We start from the raw sequence: 18,712 nt of genomic DNA on the forward strand, positions 1-18,712 counted from the left end.
ACCAGAGAGGATTGCCCAAAAACCAGAAGGCTGGCATTCAATAAATTTTAAAGTTGTAAACTTTTAAAGTGCTGTGTGTCATTTTCCTTCCCTCCTACACCACCCCTCCTGGGCTACCTTGGTAGTCATCCCCCTATTTGTGTGATGAATGAATAAAGAATGCATGAATGTGAAGCAACAATGACTTTATTGCCTCTGCAAACAGTGATCGAAAGGAGAAGGGGAGGGTGGTTAGCTTACAGGGAAGTAGAGTGAACCAAGGGGCGGGGGGTTTCATCAAGGAGAAACAAACAGAACTTTTACACCGTAGCCTGGCCAGTCATGAAACTGGTTTTCAAAGCTTCTCTGATGCGTACCGTGCCCTCCTGTGCTCTTCTAACTGCCCTGATGCCTGGCTGCACGTAACCAGCAGCCAGGCAATTTGCCTCAACTTCCCACCCCACCATAAACGTCTCCCCCTTACTCTCACAGATATTGCGGCGCACACAGCAAGCAGTAATAACAGTGGGAATACTGGTTTCGCTGAGGTCTAAGTGAGTCAGTAAACTGCGCCAGCGCGCCTTTAAACGTCCAAATGCACATTCTACCACCATTCTCCACTTGCTCAGTTGAGCAGCTCCTGACTACTGTCCAGGCTGCCTGTGTATGGCTTCATGAGCCATGGCATTAAGGGGTAGGCTGGGTCCCCAAGGATAACTATAGGCATTTCAACATCCCCAACAGTTATTTTCTGGTCTGGGAGTAAAGTCCCTTCCTGCAGCTTTTGAAACAGACCAGAGTTCCTGAAGATGCAAGTGTCATGTAACTTTCCCAGCCATCCCACGTTGATGTTGGTGAAACGTCCCTTGTGATCCACCAGAGCTTGCAGCACTATTGAAAAGTACCCCTTGTGCTCGCCGGCTTAGTGCTCCGGTGCCAAGATAGGGATATGGGTTCCGTCTATGGCCCCACCACAGTTAGGGAATCCCATTGCAGCAAAGCCATCCACTATGACCTGCACACTTCCCAGGGTCACGACCCTTGATATCAGCAGATCTTTGATTGCGTGGGCTACTTGCATCACAGCAGCCCCCACAGTAGATTTGCCCACTCCAAATTGTTTCCCAACTGACCAGTAGCTGTCTGGTGTTGCAAGTTTCTACAGGGCTATCGCCATTCGCTTCTCAATTGTGAGGGCTGCTCTCATCTTGGTATTCATGCGCTTCAGGGCAGGGGAAAGCAAGTCACAAAGTTCCATGAAAGTGCCCTTACGCATGTGAAAGTTTTGCAGCCACTGGGAATCATCCTGGACCCGCAACACTATGCGGTCCCACCAGTCTGTGCTTGTTTCCCGAGCCCAGAATCGGTGTTCCACCGCATGAACCTGCCCCATTAGCACCATGATGCATGCATTGGCAGGGCCTATGCTTTCAGAGAAATCTCTGTCCATGTCCTGATCACTCACGTGACCGTGCTGATGTCGCCTCCTCGCCCGGTATCGCTCTGCCAGGTTCTGGTGCCGCATATACCGCTGGATAATGCGTGTGGTGTTTAATGTGCTCCTAATTGCCAAAGTGAGCTGAGCGGCCTCCATGCTTGCCTTGGTATGGCGTCCGCACAGAAAAAAGGCGCGGAATGATTGTCTGCCGTTGCTCTGACGGAGGGAGGGGCGACTGATGACATGGCTTACAGAGAATTAAAATCAACAAAGGGGGTGGCTTTACATCAAGGAGTATTTCAGGCAGGGCTTCACAGAGGGTTCCAATAAGAAATGGTGCACCTAAGTAATTGTTCTTATTGGAACAAGCAGGTTGGTCTGGCCTCTGATTGATACATGGGTAGATTTACCTCGCTGCACCTCCTCTGTGAGTGACTGCAGTGTGACCTAGAGGAATGAGTCCCCTAGACGGGGGCGGAGGGGGGGGGGAAGCAAATGAGTACAAAACAGATCTGGTCTATTTCTTGTTTTGATCCATTCCATCTATCTTTTACATCTTTGGCTGGCAGCAGATGGTACAGAAGGACTGCTAGCCATCCTCATCTCTTGCCTGCCCGGCAGAAGATGGTACAATAGGACTGCTAGCAATCCGTATCGCCTGCCTGCTCACCATAAGATGGTTCAATAGGACTGACTGCAGGATTAAAGAGAATGACCTGGTCAAGTCACTTCTAATGTAGTCCCTGCACCCATGTCTGCCCAGGTGCTCCTGGCCGATGTGGCCAGGAGCACCTCGGACATGATGATGACGGCTACCAGTCCTACTGTGCCATCTGCTGCCACAAGGCAAGGGGTTGCTGCTGCTGTGTAGCAATGCAGTACCACGTCTGCCAGCACCCAGGAGACATACAGTGACGGTTACCTGAGCGGGCTCCATGCTTGCCGTGGTATGGCGTCTGCACAGGTAACTCAAGAAAAAAGGCGCGAAACGATTGTCTGCTGCTGCTTTCACGGAGGGAGGGAGGGAGGGAACGGGGGCCTGAGGATATGTACCCAAAACCACCCGCGACAATGTTTTGCCCCATCAGGCATTGGGATCTCAACCCAGAATTCCAATGGGCAGCGGAGACTGCGGGAACTGTGGGATAGCTACCCACAGTGCAACACTCCAGAAGTCGACGCTTGCCTCGGTACTGTGGAAGCACTCCGCCGAGTTAATGCACTTAGAGCATTTTCTGTGGGGACACACGCACTCGAATATATAAAAATGATTTCTAAAAAACCGACTTCTAATTTAAGTAACTAATTTCGTAGTGTAGACATACCCTTTGTTCAGAATATCACCAGGTTCAGTCATCACTGGAATTCAGACATTTTTGGCATTTTATGCACAACTTTATGAATTACACCTCTGCAAGTCCACGGGCATTCAGCTACTACTACTAGTGATGCTCTTGGTTCTGCCTGGCCACTGAACACCTCACCTAATACTAGGCAAGCTGGATAGCAGCCTCGGCAGTGCCTGGATGTTTTCTTGCCCATCCCTACAGTACAGATATCACCAGCCCTCGTGATGTCCGTATCCCCAGATCAACAAGTGAGGACAGATCAATATGGAATTAATTAATGATAGCATTGATATGCATATCCATGATTATAGATCATGTCTGTACACAAGATTCACAGGTTTAATGGTCAGTTTTTGGGGGTGGCTACATTAGTGCAAACCCCTCTTGATTTGAGAGGCTTATATCAATTTAGCTTAGTTTAGTAAATTAACTGGGGTTTATACCAGTTTAACTAAATCACTTTTACAGAAACACATTTATTTAAATCAGTGCAACTTTTTATGCAGGCAAGGCCTTTCTCTCCTCTAAGGTACTCAGCAATTCAAAGTCTATATAAAATAGATCAGTTTGATAGTTTATAGGTTTTTTTTAAAAAGATATAATAAAAGCTCTTAAGCTACCTAAATTGGATTCCTTCAAGTCTGAAAGAGCTTTGTTACCATGGCAACCTTAAACAAAAAGAGGCAGGTCTTCACTAAGAACATATATGTAACTGGTCACTAACAGAGGTATTACAATTTTTTTGTGATACATTGACTATAATGCAAAACCTTTGAAGAAGCACTGAACAGCGAATGCCTATGTGGTCACAGAGTAGTCATCGGCTGGTAAACAGTTACACAAACAGCTTAGTGTACAAAAGCAATTTTAAGTTTACACCTGAAATTAAGAATAATCAGGAGCTGAGACAAAGGTGTGCAGTTCCCTTGTCTGCAACAGATATCACTCCAAAAAGATGTTTGTAAACCATGCAAGCCATTTTTTTCCACTTCAAAGATCATTGAATTTTCCATGGACAAAACAGCAATAAACTATTGCAGGAATTCAAGGGACAACTTTTCTCACTGGATGGTGAGAAGGTGACATAAGACACTTGTATTCCAAACGGAACACTGCAAGTCTTTATCAGAAGCAGGAGGTAACTTTCTGATTGGCTCACATGGGCTTTGCCAAGAACAGGTTAGACAGACCATTGGTAATGGCTAAGAGGCCTTTTTTATGTTCAGTTATTTGATCCTTGAGGCTGAGGTATCTCGACAAAAAGAGACAGTCCACTAGCTGCCTATTGAAGGGTCTCCCTATCCCCCAACACTTTATCTTGTCCTAAGACATATACCATATTATCTGTTTCTTTAAAGTCTTTGGGAGACAATGAAATCCGGGAAAAGAACCAGCTATAGCTGTCAGAACACCTTCGTTGAAATTAACTACCTGAATGTTCTATCTTAAGAAATTAGTTCTTGCAAATGTTGAGATGTTTGCAAATTTTGATACCTTTGTATCCATTTCACCTGATAAATAGATTTTTATGCATATTTTGCCATGTGATAACTTAATATAACCAAGTTAAGTACTTCCCAAAGCATGTATCTGAGAGACAAAGTGGATGAAGTAATATCTTTTATTGGATCAACTTCTTTTGGTGAGAGAGAGAGAGAGGTCCTGAAGAAGAGCTCTGTGTAGCTCAAAAGCTTTTGGATCAACTTCTGTTGGTGAGAGAGAAGTTTTTGAGCTATTCAGAGCTCTTCTTCAGGACTCCTCTCTCTCTCTCCCTCCCTCCCCCCCTCCCCAAAGAAGTTGGTCCAGTAAAATATATTACCTCACACACCTTGTCTCTCTAACATCTTGAAACCAATAAAGCTGCAACACTGCATACAGCATGTAGCTGAGTCAGTTCTGTAAGTGACTTACAGGTATGCATTATACATTTTGTTTCAGTTACAAGCTTAACCATGGTTCTTTAGAAATAATACTAAATAAGTAACTGAGAGCTAAGGTTTAAAGAACTTGCTGCATATATTTAGCCTTACTCTAACAGGAAACTGGTCACAACAAGGTTTGTTCTTGGGACAGAAAGTCCCTGAATAGTATCAATCTGGAAGTGACGCATCTTGTGGTTTCAAGCTCTCAAGTTCTCCGTTAGGAGGGAGAAACTCTTTGGCTTGTCAGTAAAATAATTTTACCATTGTTTGAAAACTTGGCTATTGTGGCATAAAAGTCTACAATACTGGTAAATTTGAGATGAATTAGGAATAGTTTTCAATTGTTACTGGCATATTTGGGAGTAAATTGCATCTTAAGGTATGTCTACACTACGAAATTAGGTCGATTTTATAGAAGTCAATTTTTAGAAACCGATTTTATACAGTCGATTGTGTATGTCCACACTAAGCGCATTAAGTTGGCAGAGTGCGTCCTCACTATTGTGGCTAGCATCGACTTACAGAGCGGTGCACTGTGGGTAGCTATCCCACAGTTCCCGCAGTCTCCGCTGCCCATTGGAATTCTGGGTTAAGCTCCCAATGCCTGACGGGGCAAAAACATTGTCGGGGGTGGTCTTGGGTACGTGGCGTCAGGCCCCTCCCTCCTTCCCTCCGTGAAAGCAACGGCAGACTATCATTTCGCGTCTTTTTTCCTGGGTTACCCATGCAGATGCTATACCACGGCAAGCATGGAGCCCGCTTAGCTCACAGTCACCATACGTCTTCTGGGTGCTGCTGGCAGACGTGGTACTGCATTGCTGCACAGCAGCAGCTCCTTACCTTCGCAGCAGATGGTGCAGTAGGACGGATAGCCGTCGTATGTCTCCTGGGTGCTCCTGGTAGACCTCAGTGAGATCGATCAGGGGCACCTGGACAGACATGGCTGTCCTCCTCTTAGGGCACGAAATGGGAGCCAGAGACTTCAGGTCATTCTCTTATTTAAGTTTCGTCTCATGGAGATTCAGTCCTACCTGGAATATCATGCGAGCTGGAGGCTTCTGCCTCAGGCTGCTCTCCCAGCTGGCAGCACTGCACGGTCGTACCTACCCCAGCCTACCCATGGCTCATGAAGACTGGACAGTAGTAAGGAGCAGTTCAGCTATAGGCTGAGCAAGTGCAGAATGGTGGTAGAATGTGCCTTTGGACATTTAAAAGTTTGCTGGCGCTGTTTGCTGACTAGGTCAAACCTCAGCGCAACCAACATTCCCCTTGTTATTGCTGTTTGCTGTGTGCTCCATAATATCTGAGAGAGTAAGGGGGAGACGTTTTTGGTGGGGTGGGAGGTTGAGGCAAATCGCCTTGCTGATTTTGAGCAGCCAGACACCAGGGCGATTAGAAGAGCACAGCAAGGCGCGCTGCATATCAGAGAGGCTTTGAAAACCAGTTTCATGACTGGCCAGGCTTCAGTGTGACAGTTGTGTGTATTTCTCCTTAATGCAAACCTGCCTCCTTTGTTGATTTTAATTCCCTGTAAGCCAAACACCCTCCCCCTTCAGAAATAAAGTAACTGTTGTTTTGAAACTATGCTTTCTTAATGGACAAGATAGCCTGGGTGGGGTGGATGGAAGGACAAGGCCATGTTGCTTATTGTAGCCACACTAAAAATCAAACTGTTTGAATGACAGCCTTCTGTTGCTTCGGCCATCCTCTGGAGGGGAGTGGCTGGGTGCCCGGAGCCTTCCCCCCCTGCGTTCTTGGGCGTCTGGGTGAGGAGGCTATGGAACATAGGGAGGAGGGTAGGTGGGTGCAGCGGGGGTCTGTGCTCTTGTTGGCTTTCCTGGAGCTCCAACAGACGTTTATCATGTCTGTTTGCTCCCCGATTAGCCTCAGCATCGCGTCCTGCCTCCACTCTTCGCACTCACTTAATTCTTTCCTGGCCTCTGCCACTGAATGCCTCCATGCATTAGGCTGTGCCCTATCAGTGTGAGAGGACTGCATGAGCTTGGAAAACATGATCGTGAATGTGTTTTTTTTTTTTGCCTTCTAATCTGCGATAACATCAGGGACGGAGATGATAGGTGAACGTAGAAACATTCTACGCTGTACAATTCTGGGGGGACTGCGTGGTCCCCTGTGCTGCTGAGTTCGCCGTGCTGACCAAACAGGAAATGAAATTCAAAAGTTCCCAGGGCTTGTCCTGTGTACCTGGCTAGTGCATTGGAGTTCAAAGTACTGTCCAGAGCGGTCACAATGGAGCACTCTGGGATAGGTCCTGGAGGCCATTTGCGATTGTCGATTTGCGTCTGCACTATCCCAAATTCGACGCAGCAAGGTCGATTTTAGTGCTACTCCCCTCGTTGGGGAGGAGTACAGAAGTCAATTTTAAGAGCCCTTTAGGTCGACGGAACGGGGTTGGTTGTGTGGACGCAGTCATTTTTAAATTAACCTAATGCAGCTAAATTCGACCAAACCGTGTAGTGTAGACCAGGCCTTAGCTAGGAGTATCATTAGGAAGGGTAACATTTGAATTAAATTGACAACTTCATAAAGCAAAGTGTGTTTTAAATTTAGGCTTGAGTTATAGGCAATTGCACCAATATTGCAGTTTAATTGACAAGTTGATAAGGATTTATAGTCCTGTGTTGGTACTCAAACCACATGCCCCAAATATAGTAGAACTAAGGTAGCTTACCTGTAGAAGACTGTCATAAGTCTCAGATGCATTTGATAGATTTTAACATTCCTGTTAAAGTAATTCTTTTAGATTTTGTAAAAACTAGCATCTTGCTTTCTGTAACCAATTTTTAAAAATTCTGTTCTGGCTAATAAAACCTATATATCTTGAAGTAGTGCTCCAGCCTTTACCCTAAGGAATAAAAATCCAGAGCATCATGACAAGCTTGATATCCATACTGATCAATTTAAAAAAATGTGTTTTGATACCACTCTCACAAAGCACACAAGTATAATGAGAAATAACTTTTTAAATATTTTAAAACATGGTTCTTTGGGATTTTCCTGAATTACACAAGACAATCAGTGGTGGGTTAGCAGACATACAGAGGCACGTCTTCCTGCATCTCTGTACTTTACTGCGGGATGCTAGGACTGTCTGGGTGCTATTTCAGCAACATCTCCCACTCTCAGATGTGAAAACAAAAACAAAGTGACTATTGTCAGAGTAGCAACCGTGTTAGTCTGTATCCGCAAAAAGAAAAGGAGTACTTGTGGCACCTTAGAGACTAACAAATTTATTTGAGCATAAGCTTTCGTGAGCTACAGCTCACTTCATATTATGCTCAAGTAAATTTGTTAGTCTCTAAGGTGCCCCAGGTACTCCTTTTCTTAAAGTGACTGTTGGCTCCCATATACACCACAGTAATTCCACTTATCTCTGCATGGTGCTCAAGCATCTCTCCCTTCTGCCTGTGAGAAGTGATGCATCCGCTGGGGCTCCTCTTCCTTAAGTGGGGAATGGATCACATAGAACGGCCTAGAGGGGATATCCTGCCTGCAGACCAGGGGCAGATGGCTCCTGTTCATTTCGAGTTCCTAAAGGGAAACGGAGGGGAAGTAGTTCAGCTGCAAAACAAAAACAAACAAAATTAAAACTAAAAGATGGGGAGAATAAAAAGCTGCTTATCACTGGTTTCTGCACAGACCCCACCTGCCCAAAAAAGCAGGGTGCCCACTGTAATAACTACCAGTGCCTCTGGCACTGGGTGCAGAAGGAAAAGGTGCCTCATCATGACATCCGCTAGAGTGATGACAGAGCCCTGACAATGAGTGGGCAGCTCACGCAGGAAGTAGGGGGCAAAACAAAATGTGGAAAGGACAAAATGCACAAATATTCCATAAACTTCGTGCATTTGCACAGGGAGCTGTACTGGGCATTTGCAGTAGTCTAGGGTACAGCAATCTATATAACCTACAGTGTTTGCTGTGGGAATGCCTTATGTGGACATAGTACATCATGAGCAGGCTGAAACAAATGCCTAATGCAAATGCTCTGCACCCTTGAAACCTGAGTAGTTTAACTGTACCTGGGGCCAGTTGCAGTGGTGCTGTTATCTAAAGTAAATGCAACCCTGGACTGTCTCGTTCAAACTCTTATAGCTTTAATTGGAGACCTTGAAACAAGTGAAGGGTATGGAAAACCTTGCAATTATGTATGATAGCTTTTCCAAACAGCAATGGTATAGTTAATGCACTCAGGGTATGTCTACACTATGAAGTTAGGTCGATTTTATAGAAGTCAATGTTTAGAAAGCTGTTTTATACAGTCGATTGTGTATGTCCCCACTAAGCGCAGTAGGTCGGTGGAGTGCGTCCTCAATACCGTGGCTAACATCGACTCACGGAGTGGTGCACTGTGGGTAGCTATCCCACAGTCCCCGCTGCCCATTGGAATTCTGGGTTAAGCTCCCAATGCCTGATGGGGCAAAAACATTGTCACCGGTGGTTTTTGGTACATGTCGTCAGTCTCCCCTTCCTCCTTGAAAGCAACGGCAAACAATCGTTTTGTGTCTGTTTTCCTGGGTTGCCCGTGCAGACGCCATAACACGGCAAGCATGGAGCCCGCTTGGCTCAGCACTGCTGTTGTGAGCATTGTAAACACCTCGCACATTATCCTGCAGTATGTGCAGAACCTGGCGAGGAGACGCCAGCATGAGGACGATTGTGAGGAGGACATGGACACAGACGTTCCTGAAAGCACGGGATCTGGCAATTGGGACATCATGATGGCAGTGGGGCAGGTTGATACAGTGGAACACCGATTCTGGGCTCTGGGCCCTGCAAACAAGCACAGACTGGTGGGACCGCATAGTGTTGGAGGTATGGGATGATTCTCAGTGGCTGCAAAACTTTTGCATTCATAAGGCCACTTTCATGGAATTTTGAAAAAAGAAAAGGAGTACTTATGGCACCTTAGAGACTAACCAATAAATTGGTTAGTCTCTAAGGTGCCACAAGTACTCCTTTTCTTTTTGTGAATACAGACTAACACGGCTGTTACTCTGAAACATGGAACTTTGAGTTACTTCCCCCGCCCTGAAGAGCAGGAATACCAAGATGAGACCTGCCCTGACAGTTAAGAAGTGAGTGGCGATAACCCTGTGGAAGCTTGCAATGCCTGACTGCTACTGGTCAGTCGGGAATCAATTTGGAGTGGGCAAATCTACTGTGGGGGCTGCTGTGATTCCAGTAGCCAAGGCAATTTGTGCTAACGGGTAGTGACTCTGAGAAATGTGGAGGTCATAGTGGATGGCTTTGCTGCAATGGGGTTCCCTGACTGTGGTGAGGTGATAGACGGAACGTATATCCCTATCTTGGCACTGGACCACCTTGCCAATGAGTATATAAACCACAATGGGTACTTCTAAATGGTGCTGCAAGCACTGGTGGATCACAAGGGACATTTCACCAACATCAACGTGGGATGGCTGGGAAAGGTGCATGACACTCGCATCTTTAGGAACTCCGGGTTGTTTGAACAGCTGCAAGAAGGGACTTACTTCCTAGACCAGAAAATTACCATTGGGGATGTTGAAATGCCAATAGTTATCCTTGGGGACCCAGCCTACCCTTTGCTCCCATGACTCATGAAGCCGTACACAGGCAGCCTGGACAGTAGTAAGGACCAGTTCAACTACAGGCTGAACAAGTGCAGAATGGTGGTAGAATATGCCTTTGGACGTTTAAAAGTTCACTGGCGCTGTTTGCTGACTGAGTTAGACCTCATTGCAACCAACATTCCCATTGTTATTGCTACTTGCTGTGTGCTCCATAATATCTGTGAGAGTTAGGGGGAGACGTTTATGGCGGGGTGGGAGGTTGAGGCAAATTGCCTGACGGCCAGTTTTGAACAGCCAGAGACCAGGGCAATTAGAAGAGCACAGCTAGGCACACTGCGCATCAGAGAGGCTTTGAAAAACCGTTTCATGACTGGCCAGGGTACGGTGTGACAGTTGACTTCCTCCTGCTCTGAAAGGATCTAAGGGAGGAAGGAGGCTTTTTGTGGTTCACATTTTTGCTAACTAGAGAATGAAGCAAAGTGTTGAATCTTTTTTCCCCCCAGACAATCTGCCTGCGTTCTCCACTGGCGTGGTGGTAGCAATAGCCATTGGTGTGACTCTAGTTGTCTTGGTGCTCATCGCTGTTATCGTATGTGTCGTCAGAAAGAAGAACTCTAAAAAGCATTACTCTGGGTAAGAGATCACACTCTTTTTACCAGTGTTGGGGGGAAGTGAGGGAAGAGTGAAAGGACCACAAGTGGTTGAGATGAGGCAGGAGTCATTTCAGCCAAGTCCTGTCTTCAGCTGGCCATCGTGACCTCCCCAAAGGGATGTAGTACCAAGAGGAGCAGTAGTCTGATAGTTGGGGAACTGTCATTCCTACCAGTGGTCTCTAGGTTTATGCATTATTATTGGTATCTTTCTTTGTAATACTCTTTAAAGCAGTGGCTCTCAAACTGTGGGTTGGGATCCCAAAATGGGTCGCGACCCTATTTTAATGGGGTTGCCAGGGCTGGCTTAGACTTGCTGGGGCCCAAGCCCCACCACCCAGGGCTGAAACCTGAGGGCTTCAGTCCTGGGCGTCGGGGCTCAGGTTACAGGCCCCCTACCTGGGACTGAAACCCTTGGGCTTCGGCTTTGGTCCACCCTGCCTGGGGCTTGGGCTTTGGCTCCCCCACTCAGGGGTGGGGCTCGGGCATGCTCGGGCATTGGTCCCCCCTTCTGGGGTCATGTAATAGTTTTTGTTGTGAGAAGGGGGTTGCGGTACAATGAAGTTTGAGAACTGCTGTTTTAAAGGACAAATCGACCCTCAAGTGGTTTCATTACGGTGCAAACAGGAGACACTTTGATATTTCAATCCATACTAAACAACATCTGCCCTCAGTGATCTTTAAAAATAAAATAGTTGAAATATTCTGTTTTAAATTTGTTATATTATAACATGTCAGTAGTGTGCATTGTATGGTACTACTAACATGAAACATAAGAATATAAAAATGAGGAACTCATTAAATGAAACACAGTATCCAAAACATTTTTTAGAAGTTCTGTTTCTCAGGAAACTTTTTGAAACTGTTTTAATTCGATTTGGAAAGAAAACAAATTTCAAAATGTCCAATTTTTCAGAGGAATGGAAATTGAGTTTTGCCCTGCTCTTTTTGTTAGTGGTTGTATTGCTAGCAATACATGGGTAAGACAGAGAATGATTCCTGCAGGAACTAAGGACACCAGGAGAGCAATTAATGAACATTCCCAATACTGAAACAATGCAGGTTGCAAGTCTAAATTTTACCCCCTGGGGAAAAACGTACAGGCTGGTTTGAACTGGTTCAAAGGCCTTTGTAAGTCATGGCCTGGAAACTATAAAATAACAGATCCTGATCTGGGTCTGTGACCAACACAGAAACAGATCCTGTGGGAGGACCTGAAGTGTATTAGACCAACTAGGTTCTCCATGTGGAAGGTGGGCGACCGCCTGGTAAGCTAGGCTTGTGTATAAGCTTTTTATTATGTTTTCTCTGAAATGCTTTTGCTTTGAATAAATAGTACTTTGCTTTATGAAAGCTGACTGGGTCACTCAATAACCCTGTTGCTGTTCCTGAGAGAAGAGAACTGCAGGTGCTGAAGTCAGACCTGCTGAGGCGATCATAGTGACTTTCAGGGGTCTGCAGCTGAAGACCCCAGTCTAGAGGGAGAGAATCACAGGATTCCACCCCAAGGAAGGTGAGCGCAGAAGGCTCAAAGCTGAAACCTAAGCACGAGAACCTCAAGGAGACCATGACGGGGTCAGAGGTGCGGTTACCTCTGGAACTGTGCCATATGTGGTGGTGGTAGGTGTGGGATCTATGACAGTGGTAAATTTCCAACAGTACCAACAGCAGTGAAAACTAGTATTGTAGAAAGAAGCACCGAGAAAAGTCAGTCATTTAGGGAAAGAGATAAAACCAAGAAAGATGAGTTATGAGCAACTAGGAAAAATCAGCTGGTGGAATTATGCAGAAGCAATTAAACTCAAGAGCTGATAAAGGCACAGCTGATTGACCTGCCATAGTCTGAGGCCCAGAAATGATATTTCAAGGCCGCAAGTGCACCCAGGTCTCAGGGAGAGATGGCAGAGGTCGAGGGAGACCTTGGAGACTGCTTCCTAGTAGGAAGTGGAAAAGAGGAGGATCACAGGCAGCAACTGTGCTTCATCCAGACTGAATTCAGTACTTCAGCGGTCGATATGGAACAGCTTGCAGTTTGAAGCGAAAAAACTGCAGCTTGCGAGAGGCAGGCTGCGCTTGGAAACCCAGAGACTTGTGGACCAGGAACAGCAGCACCAGCACAAAGACAAACAGCACCAGTGTGAGCAAGGAGAGAGGGATAAGCAGTAGTAGGAAAGAGAAAAGGAGAGCCAGCTGGAGCTTGAATTGGAGAGAAAGTGCTGAGCACTCCCTGACACAGGAGGTGGAGACAGATCCTATATATTTGGTTCCTCTGAAGGCATAGACTCCAAATTGTTCCCTTGCTTTAGGAATAGGTGTATTTTTCAATGCTTTTGAAAAGAGTTGTGAATTGAACAGGGTGGGTGTGAGGATATGGTAGTGTCTGGCTTCACTGCTGACAGGGAAGACCTTAAAGCTTTCATCTATGTGGCCAGAGAGGACTATAGAAACTATAAGCAATATAAGCATGTGTTACTGCTGAAGTTTAAATGGACACTTGAAGTGTATAGGAAAAAGTTCCAGGGTGTTGAAAAGAGGCTATGAACTATGCTGAGGTTGCAACCCAAATTAGGAGAGCAGGTCTGGGGACCGCAGCTGGAAAATGGAGGCTGTTTGCATATTCATTAGCCTAACAGGGATGCAGTGGGCTCAGAATCTGGGGATCAGGCCTAGATAGCGATCCAGCTCTATTGGGAGGGAGGCCACTTCAGAGGGACCCCTGGGTGAATGGTGAAAAGCAGTACAAACTGGATCATGTTTCTGGAATTGCCTAGTGTGTCTGCAGAGGCCCAGTGCAGTCCTGGAAAGGTTGTCTATATCTTAACCTTAGAGTTAACTCTGTGGCTTAGTCTCCAGAGGGAGGAAGTCACACGGCTAACTTGTTTGGGGCATACAGTGTTCATGCTGATGGGTTTACACCCCAAACAACTGCACGTAGGCCTTAGCAGACAAAGGACTTGAAACTATATAAAATAACAGCTCTGGCCTATGGTGAGAGACCCTATCTGGGAACTGACTGGCATGACACTGTGGCCAACAAACAGGCCCTGCAGGAGGACCTGAAGTGTATTAGACCTCCCAGGGTTGGCCTCCCGTGAAGAAGATGGGTGACCACCTACTGAGTTAGGTATGTATGTGAGTTGTTTAAGATGTTTTCTCTCGAATACTTTTGTTCTAAATAGATAGTAAGTTGCTTTCTGAAAGCTGGCTGGTCACTGGATAACCCTAACACTGCCCCTGAGAGAACAGAACATCAGGTGCTGAACTGAAATCAGACCTACTGAGGTGATCACAGTGACTTGTAGGAGTCTGCAGCCAAGGACTCCAGTCTGTAGTGAGAGACTCATGGGATTCTGCTCTGACAAAGGCAGCAGCTACAGGCCTGAGACCTAAGTTGCGTGCCCTCAAGGAGACCATCGGGGTCAGAGGTGCAATTAATTTGAACGGTGACAGTGTCTAAAGAACTCTTCCCCACCCCACCCTGTTCCCAGCTGGAGACCTTGGAGAAAATGGGTTCATTAGAGTCTAATGGTAAGACTGAGTGAAGTGAAATCAGCTGTGTGTGCTCAGAGTTCAGTGTGGAAAGCCTGGCTTCCTTGCTGTGTGTGTTTTCCCCATAACTAAAGGAACCATGCACTGACACTCATCAAAGGTGCTTATATCAGGATTCAAATGCCTTGCTTCAGGTTGTTCCACTCTAGTGTTTTCCAGGTGAGGGATGCCAGTGCAAGTGCCAGGGTTGGGTCAGTAATATCTGTGCATTGTAAATTCGAATAGATTTAACTATTATAGGTTGCCTTCCAGCAAAGTCATCTTTTAACTTAATACTGCTTTCACTGACCATACCAGCCCTGCATGTGTTGGTTAAGGGGAGGGCCAGATGTGCTGTGATTGCTATTAATGTCACTACCAAAGGCTCATGGACTAATTTTTAAATGAAACTACCCCAATTTGTGGCAGCATAACGCACAGATTGGGATAATGGTTCTGTCTTGAGCTAAAGTGGGGAGGGGGCATTTGGGTGGTGGTGGGAACCCCTGCATGGCCATGCCAAAACCTCCATTCTTCTTCTGACTTTGGTTTTTTTTCCTTTGTGCCTTGATGTGCTGGGATCGGATCCTGCTTATCTTCCTCTCCTTACAGAGATCCTGATATAGACGCCAGATTGGGAATGTAACAGGGCTGGGTCTCCTCTTCCAGTCCCACTAGACACCATGGTAACTAATCACATTGGTGGTTGCTGTTAATAGCTGTGTGTATGTGTACACATTTCCTCTTCCCTCGCTGTCTAACCAGCTAGCTCTGTGCTAACATAACTCCATTGTGACTTGTGCTGGATTGTCCTGTTACAGACTGTTGGCAAGGGGATTTCATTGGGTGCTTGGGTTTCATTATCTTCTGTCTAATTGGGGTGGGGATGCTACTTATCCCAAACAGTGTACCTCAGTCTCTTCTAGTCGTGGACTCACTAGTGGACTAGAACATTAGACCATTCAGAGTTATTCCCTGTGAGAATAAAACTTCTATATTACTGGTGCCTATTCCTCTTTGCAACAATAATGATGGATTTCTAAAGTACCCATCACCATGATCTCTAGTTTCAGAGTAGCAGCCGTGTTAGTCTGTATCCGCAAAAAGAACAGGAGCACTTGTGGCACCTTAGAGACTGACACACTTATTTGAGAATAAGCTTTTGTGGGCTACAGCTCACTTCATCGTATGTATAGAATGGAACATATAGTAAGAAGATATATATACAGAGAACATGAAAAGGTGGAAGTAGCCATACCAACTGTAAGAGGCTAATTAATTAAGATGAGCTATTATCAGCAGGAGAAAAAAACTTTTGCAGCGATAATCAAGATGGCCCATTTAGACAGTTGACAAGAAGGTGTGAGGATACTTAACATGGGGAAATAGATTCAATATGTGTAATGACCCAGCCACTCCCAGTCTCTATTCAAAACCAAGTTAATGGTATCTAGTTTGCATATTAACTCAAGCTTAGCAGTATTTCGTTGGAGCCAGCAATGCCTCTCTGCCGTGTACATTGGCCAAACTGGACAATCTCTACGCAAAAGAATAAATGGACACAAATCTGACCTCAGGAATCATAACGTTCAAAACCCGGTAGGAGAACACTTCAACCTCTCTGGCCACTCAGTAACAGACTTAAAGGTGGCAATTTTGCAAAAGAAAAGCTTCAAAACCAGACACCAGCGAGAAACTGCTGAGCTTGAATTAATATGCAAACTAGATACCATTAACTTGGGTTTGAATAGAGACTGGGAGTGGCTGGGTCGTTATACATATTGAATCTATTTCCCCGTGTTAAGTATCCTCACACCTTCTTGTCAACTGTCTAAATGGGCCATCTTGATTATCACTACAAAATTTTTTTTTTCTCCTGCTGATAATAGCTCATCTTAATTAATTAGCCTCTTACAGTTGGTATGGCTACTTCCACCTTTTCATGTTCTCTGTGTGCGTGTATGTGTGTAATATGTGTGTGTGTGTATATATATATATATTCTTACTATAGGTTCCATTCTATGCATCTGATGAAGTGGGTTGCAGCTCACAAAAGCTTATGCTCAAATAAAGTTGTTATTCTCTAAGGTGCCACAAGTACTCCTGATCTTTTTGCATGATCTCCAGGTGCACAAACTTCTTAAAATTGCATTGTGACCTTTAGGTACAATACAGACTTGTAGGAATACTCAGTCAACCCCAGAAATTCACTGTAACACATTTTAGCCACTTAAAGGGCTGCTCTCAGTCAGTTTCAGCCAGAGTAGAAGCTCCTCACTGCTGGGTCTCCAGGTCCCCTTTCCCAGTATTCCCCTTTTTCTGTTACGTGTCTGAGATGCTGGCTCTCCAAAGGTTTGATTAACCCTTTGGATAACAAAAAGGTTGGCCTATGAGGAGTTGCATTCTGCTCAATGTCATTGTCATTATTCATGTGTTTGTATTTGCTGCATGTGTTGTTTGTGTAAGAGGTTGGGCATTGTGGGGGAGAGGGGGGTTAATTAGTGGGCAGAAGAGTGGTGGTAAAGGGAGTTCCTATATTTGTTTTGTGTATAGGAAGAAGTGGCATGTTTCTGTAGTGTATCCTTGGGTAAGAGGAGAAAGATGAGGCCAGTGTTCAGAGGAATAGGCTGCTCCTGGGACCAGGGATTACCTAATGAAATTTTAGAGGACCATTGCTCATGTTGGTTTCCTTAATCCCAGGTCCATCCCAGATATGTGGAGGTTTCTTTCTACCTTCTCTCCCCAGTCTCTTCTATGGAGATTGAAAGGAGCAGGTGGAAAAGGAAACCTAACTGAACTAACTTTAGAGCTGTCCGCCTCCTCCCCAAAACTGTTCCCAGAGTTTCTAAGTGAAATGTCTTTGATCTGTCCTGTTAGAAGTATAAGGGCCTGGAATTACGACCTAGCCAGTCTGTCAATTGTGACTACTATGATAGCTACTACAGGAACTGGCATCCAGAGAACAAGAGATTGAATTAGTCTGGAACCCTAGACAAGTCAAATACAAAAGAATTAGCCAGGAGACATATGGCAGCCATCTATGTAGCATGGAAGAGCTGGTGGCTCCTGCCACTCTTGTTGCTAGATGTAGTAATGGTGAAGTCCTCACTTATGTGGGCTGGGGAGGGGGTTATTTAGCCTATGCGCAGTTAGAAAGTAGTTTGTATTCACACCTGGATGTTCTCTGATGCCTCATATGTAGGACAAGCAAGTACATTCCCAGGTTCTTATGGCTTAATCTGGCTTTATTGGGTAGAGAAGAATAGCTGTGATATGTATGAGGACAAGTGTACAAGTGACTGGGTAGGCAGGGAGAATGTGTGAACTGGTTCCAATACCCATTGTGATCACTTTTACTTTGGCATGGCCTGCCACTTCATCCTGCCATCACTCGCTTTTGTTTTTGTTCCTGTTTTTTGTTTGTATCTCTTGAATGTTGTCCTGCAAATTCTGCTCTGCCGCCTCGTCAGCTGCAGTACCTCTGAGAGCTTGATGTCGCCGGTTAAGCAGGCTCCACGGAAGTCACCCTCCGACACAGAGGGTTTGGTAAACCACGTGCCCGCCAGATTGCACCAGGTAAATTTCAGTACTCTCCAATGCACGGACCTCCCAGGGTGTGGGAAAGGTGGATCCATGCTGTAGAGCGGATGAAGGTGGGGTGGGAGAGGTGAATTAGCTGGCTGTGTTGTTCCATGTACTCAGGCAGCTGGAAGGAAAAGGGATCTGCTCTGTATGGGATTGGATGTAAAGCTGTAGTTGGGGTTTGTGAACTATACTTAGTAGCTTTAGCATTTCCAAAAAGCAGGCATTCAACCTAGCAGTTAATGAACTGACAATGAGGTATATATCCCCTTTGGCCTTGTCCTCTCTATGGGAAAGAGACTTGTTCTTACCTCGTGTTAGTTAACGTGGTACCTGACATGAGGTAAAACCCTAGTGAAGACCTGGCAGTTTGCTGCTTTCGCTTCTGTTAGCAGGTTGAGGAGGTCATAGTCTCTGTGTATGATAAGGTGACACGTGACCAGGATTCATCCCTGAATTTGATCTGCTGGTTGGATCATTAACTTCCCTGGCTTGGACCAGGTACTGACAGGGAGTGTGATGTGAATACTGATCTATGCCCCCCCAGATTGAAATAAAGATCTTCTTACATGTGAAAACTACAAAACTACCTTATCTTCACTAGCATTTTACCTCATGTCAGTTAGCCCATGTTAACTAACATGAGGTAAGAACATACCTCTTTTCCTAGTGCAGATGCACCCTAAGA

The 18,712-nt window shown here is 45.5% G+C and overlaps 1 protein-coding gene across 1 annotated transcript in view; it reads left to right on the top strand.

The window, feature by feature from the left end:
* The window catches only part of MPZL1 (myelin protein zero like 1), a 58,850-nt gene that overhangs the window by 24,086 nt on the left and 16,052 nt on the right, over window positions 1–18,712 (top strand). Inside the window, exons 4-5 of the mRNA XM_048869835.2 lie at window positions 10,768–10,897; window positions 17,913–18,018. Coding sequence (XP_048725792.2) covers window positions 10,768–10,897; window positions 17,913–18,018 — 236 coding nt within the window. The remainder of the gene's footprint in view (window positions 1–10,767; window positions 10,898–17,912; window positions 18,019–18,712) is intronic.

This window comes from Caretta caretta, chromosome 1 (assembly GCF_965140235.1).
Source record: "Caretta caretta isolate rCarCar2 chromosome 1, rCarCar1.hap1, whole genome shotgun sequence".
NCBI classification, from domain to species: domain Eukaryota; kingdom Metazoa; phylum Chordata; order Testudines; family Cheloniidae; genus Caretta; species Caretta caretta.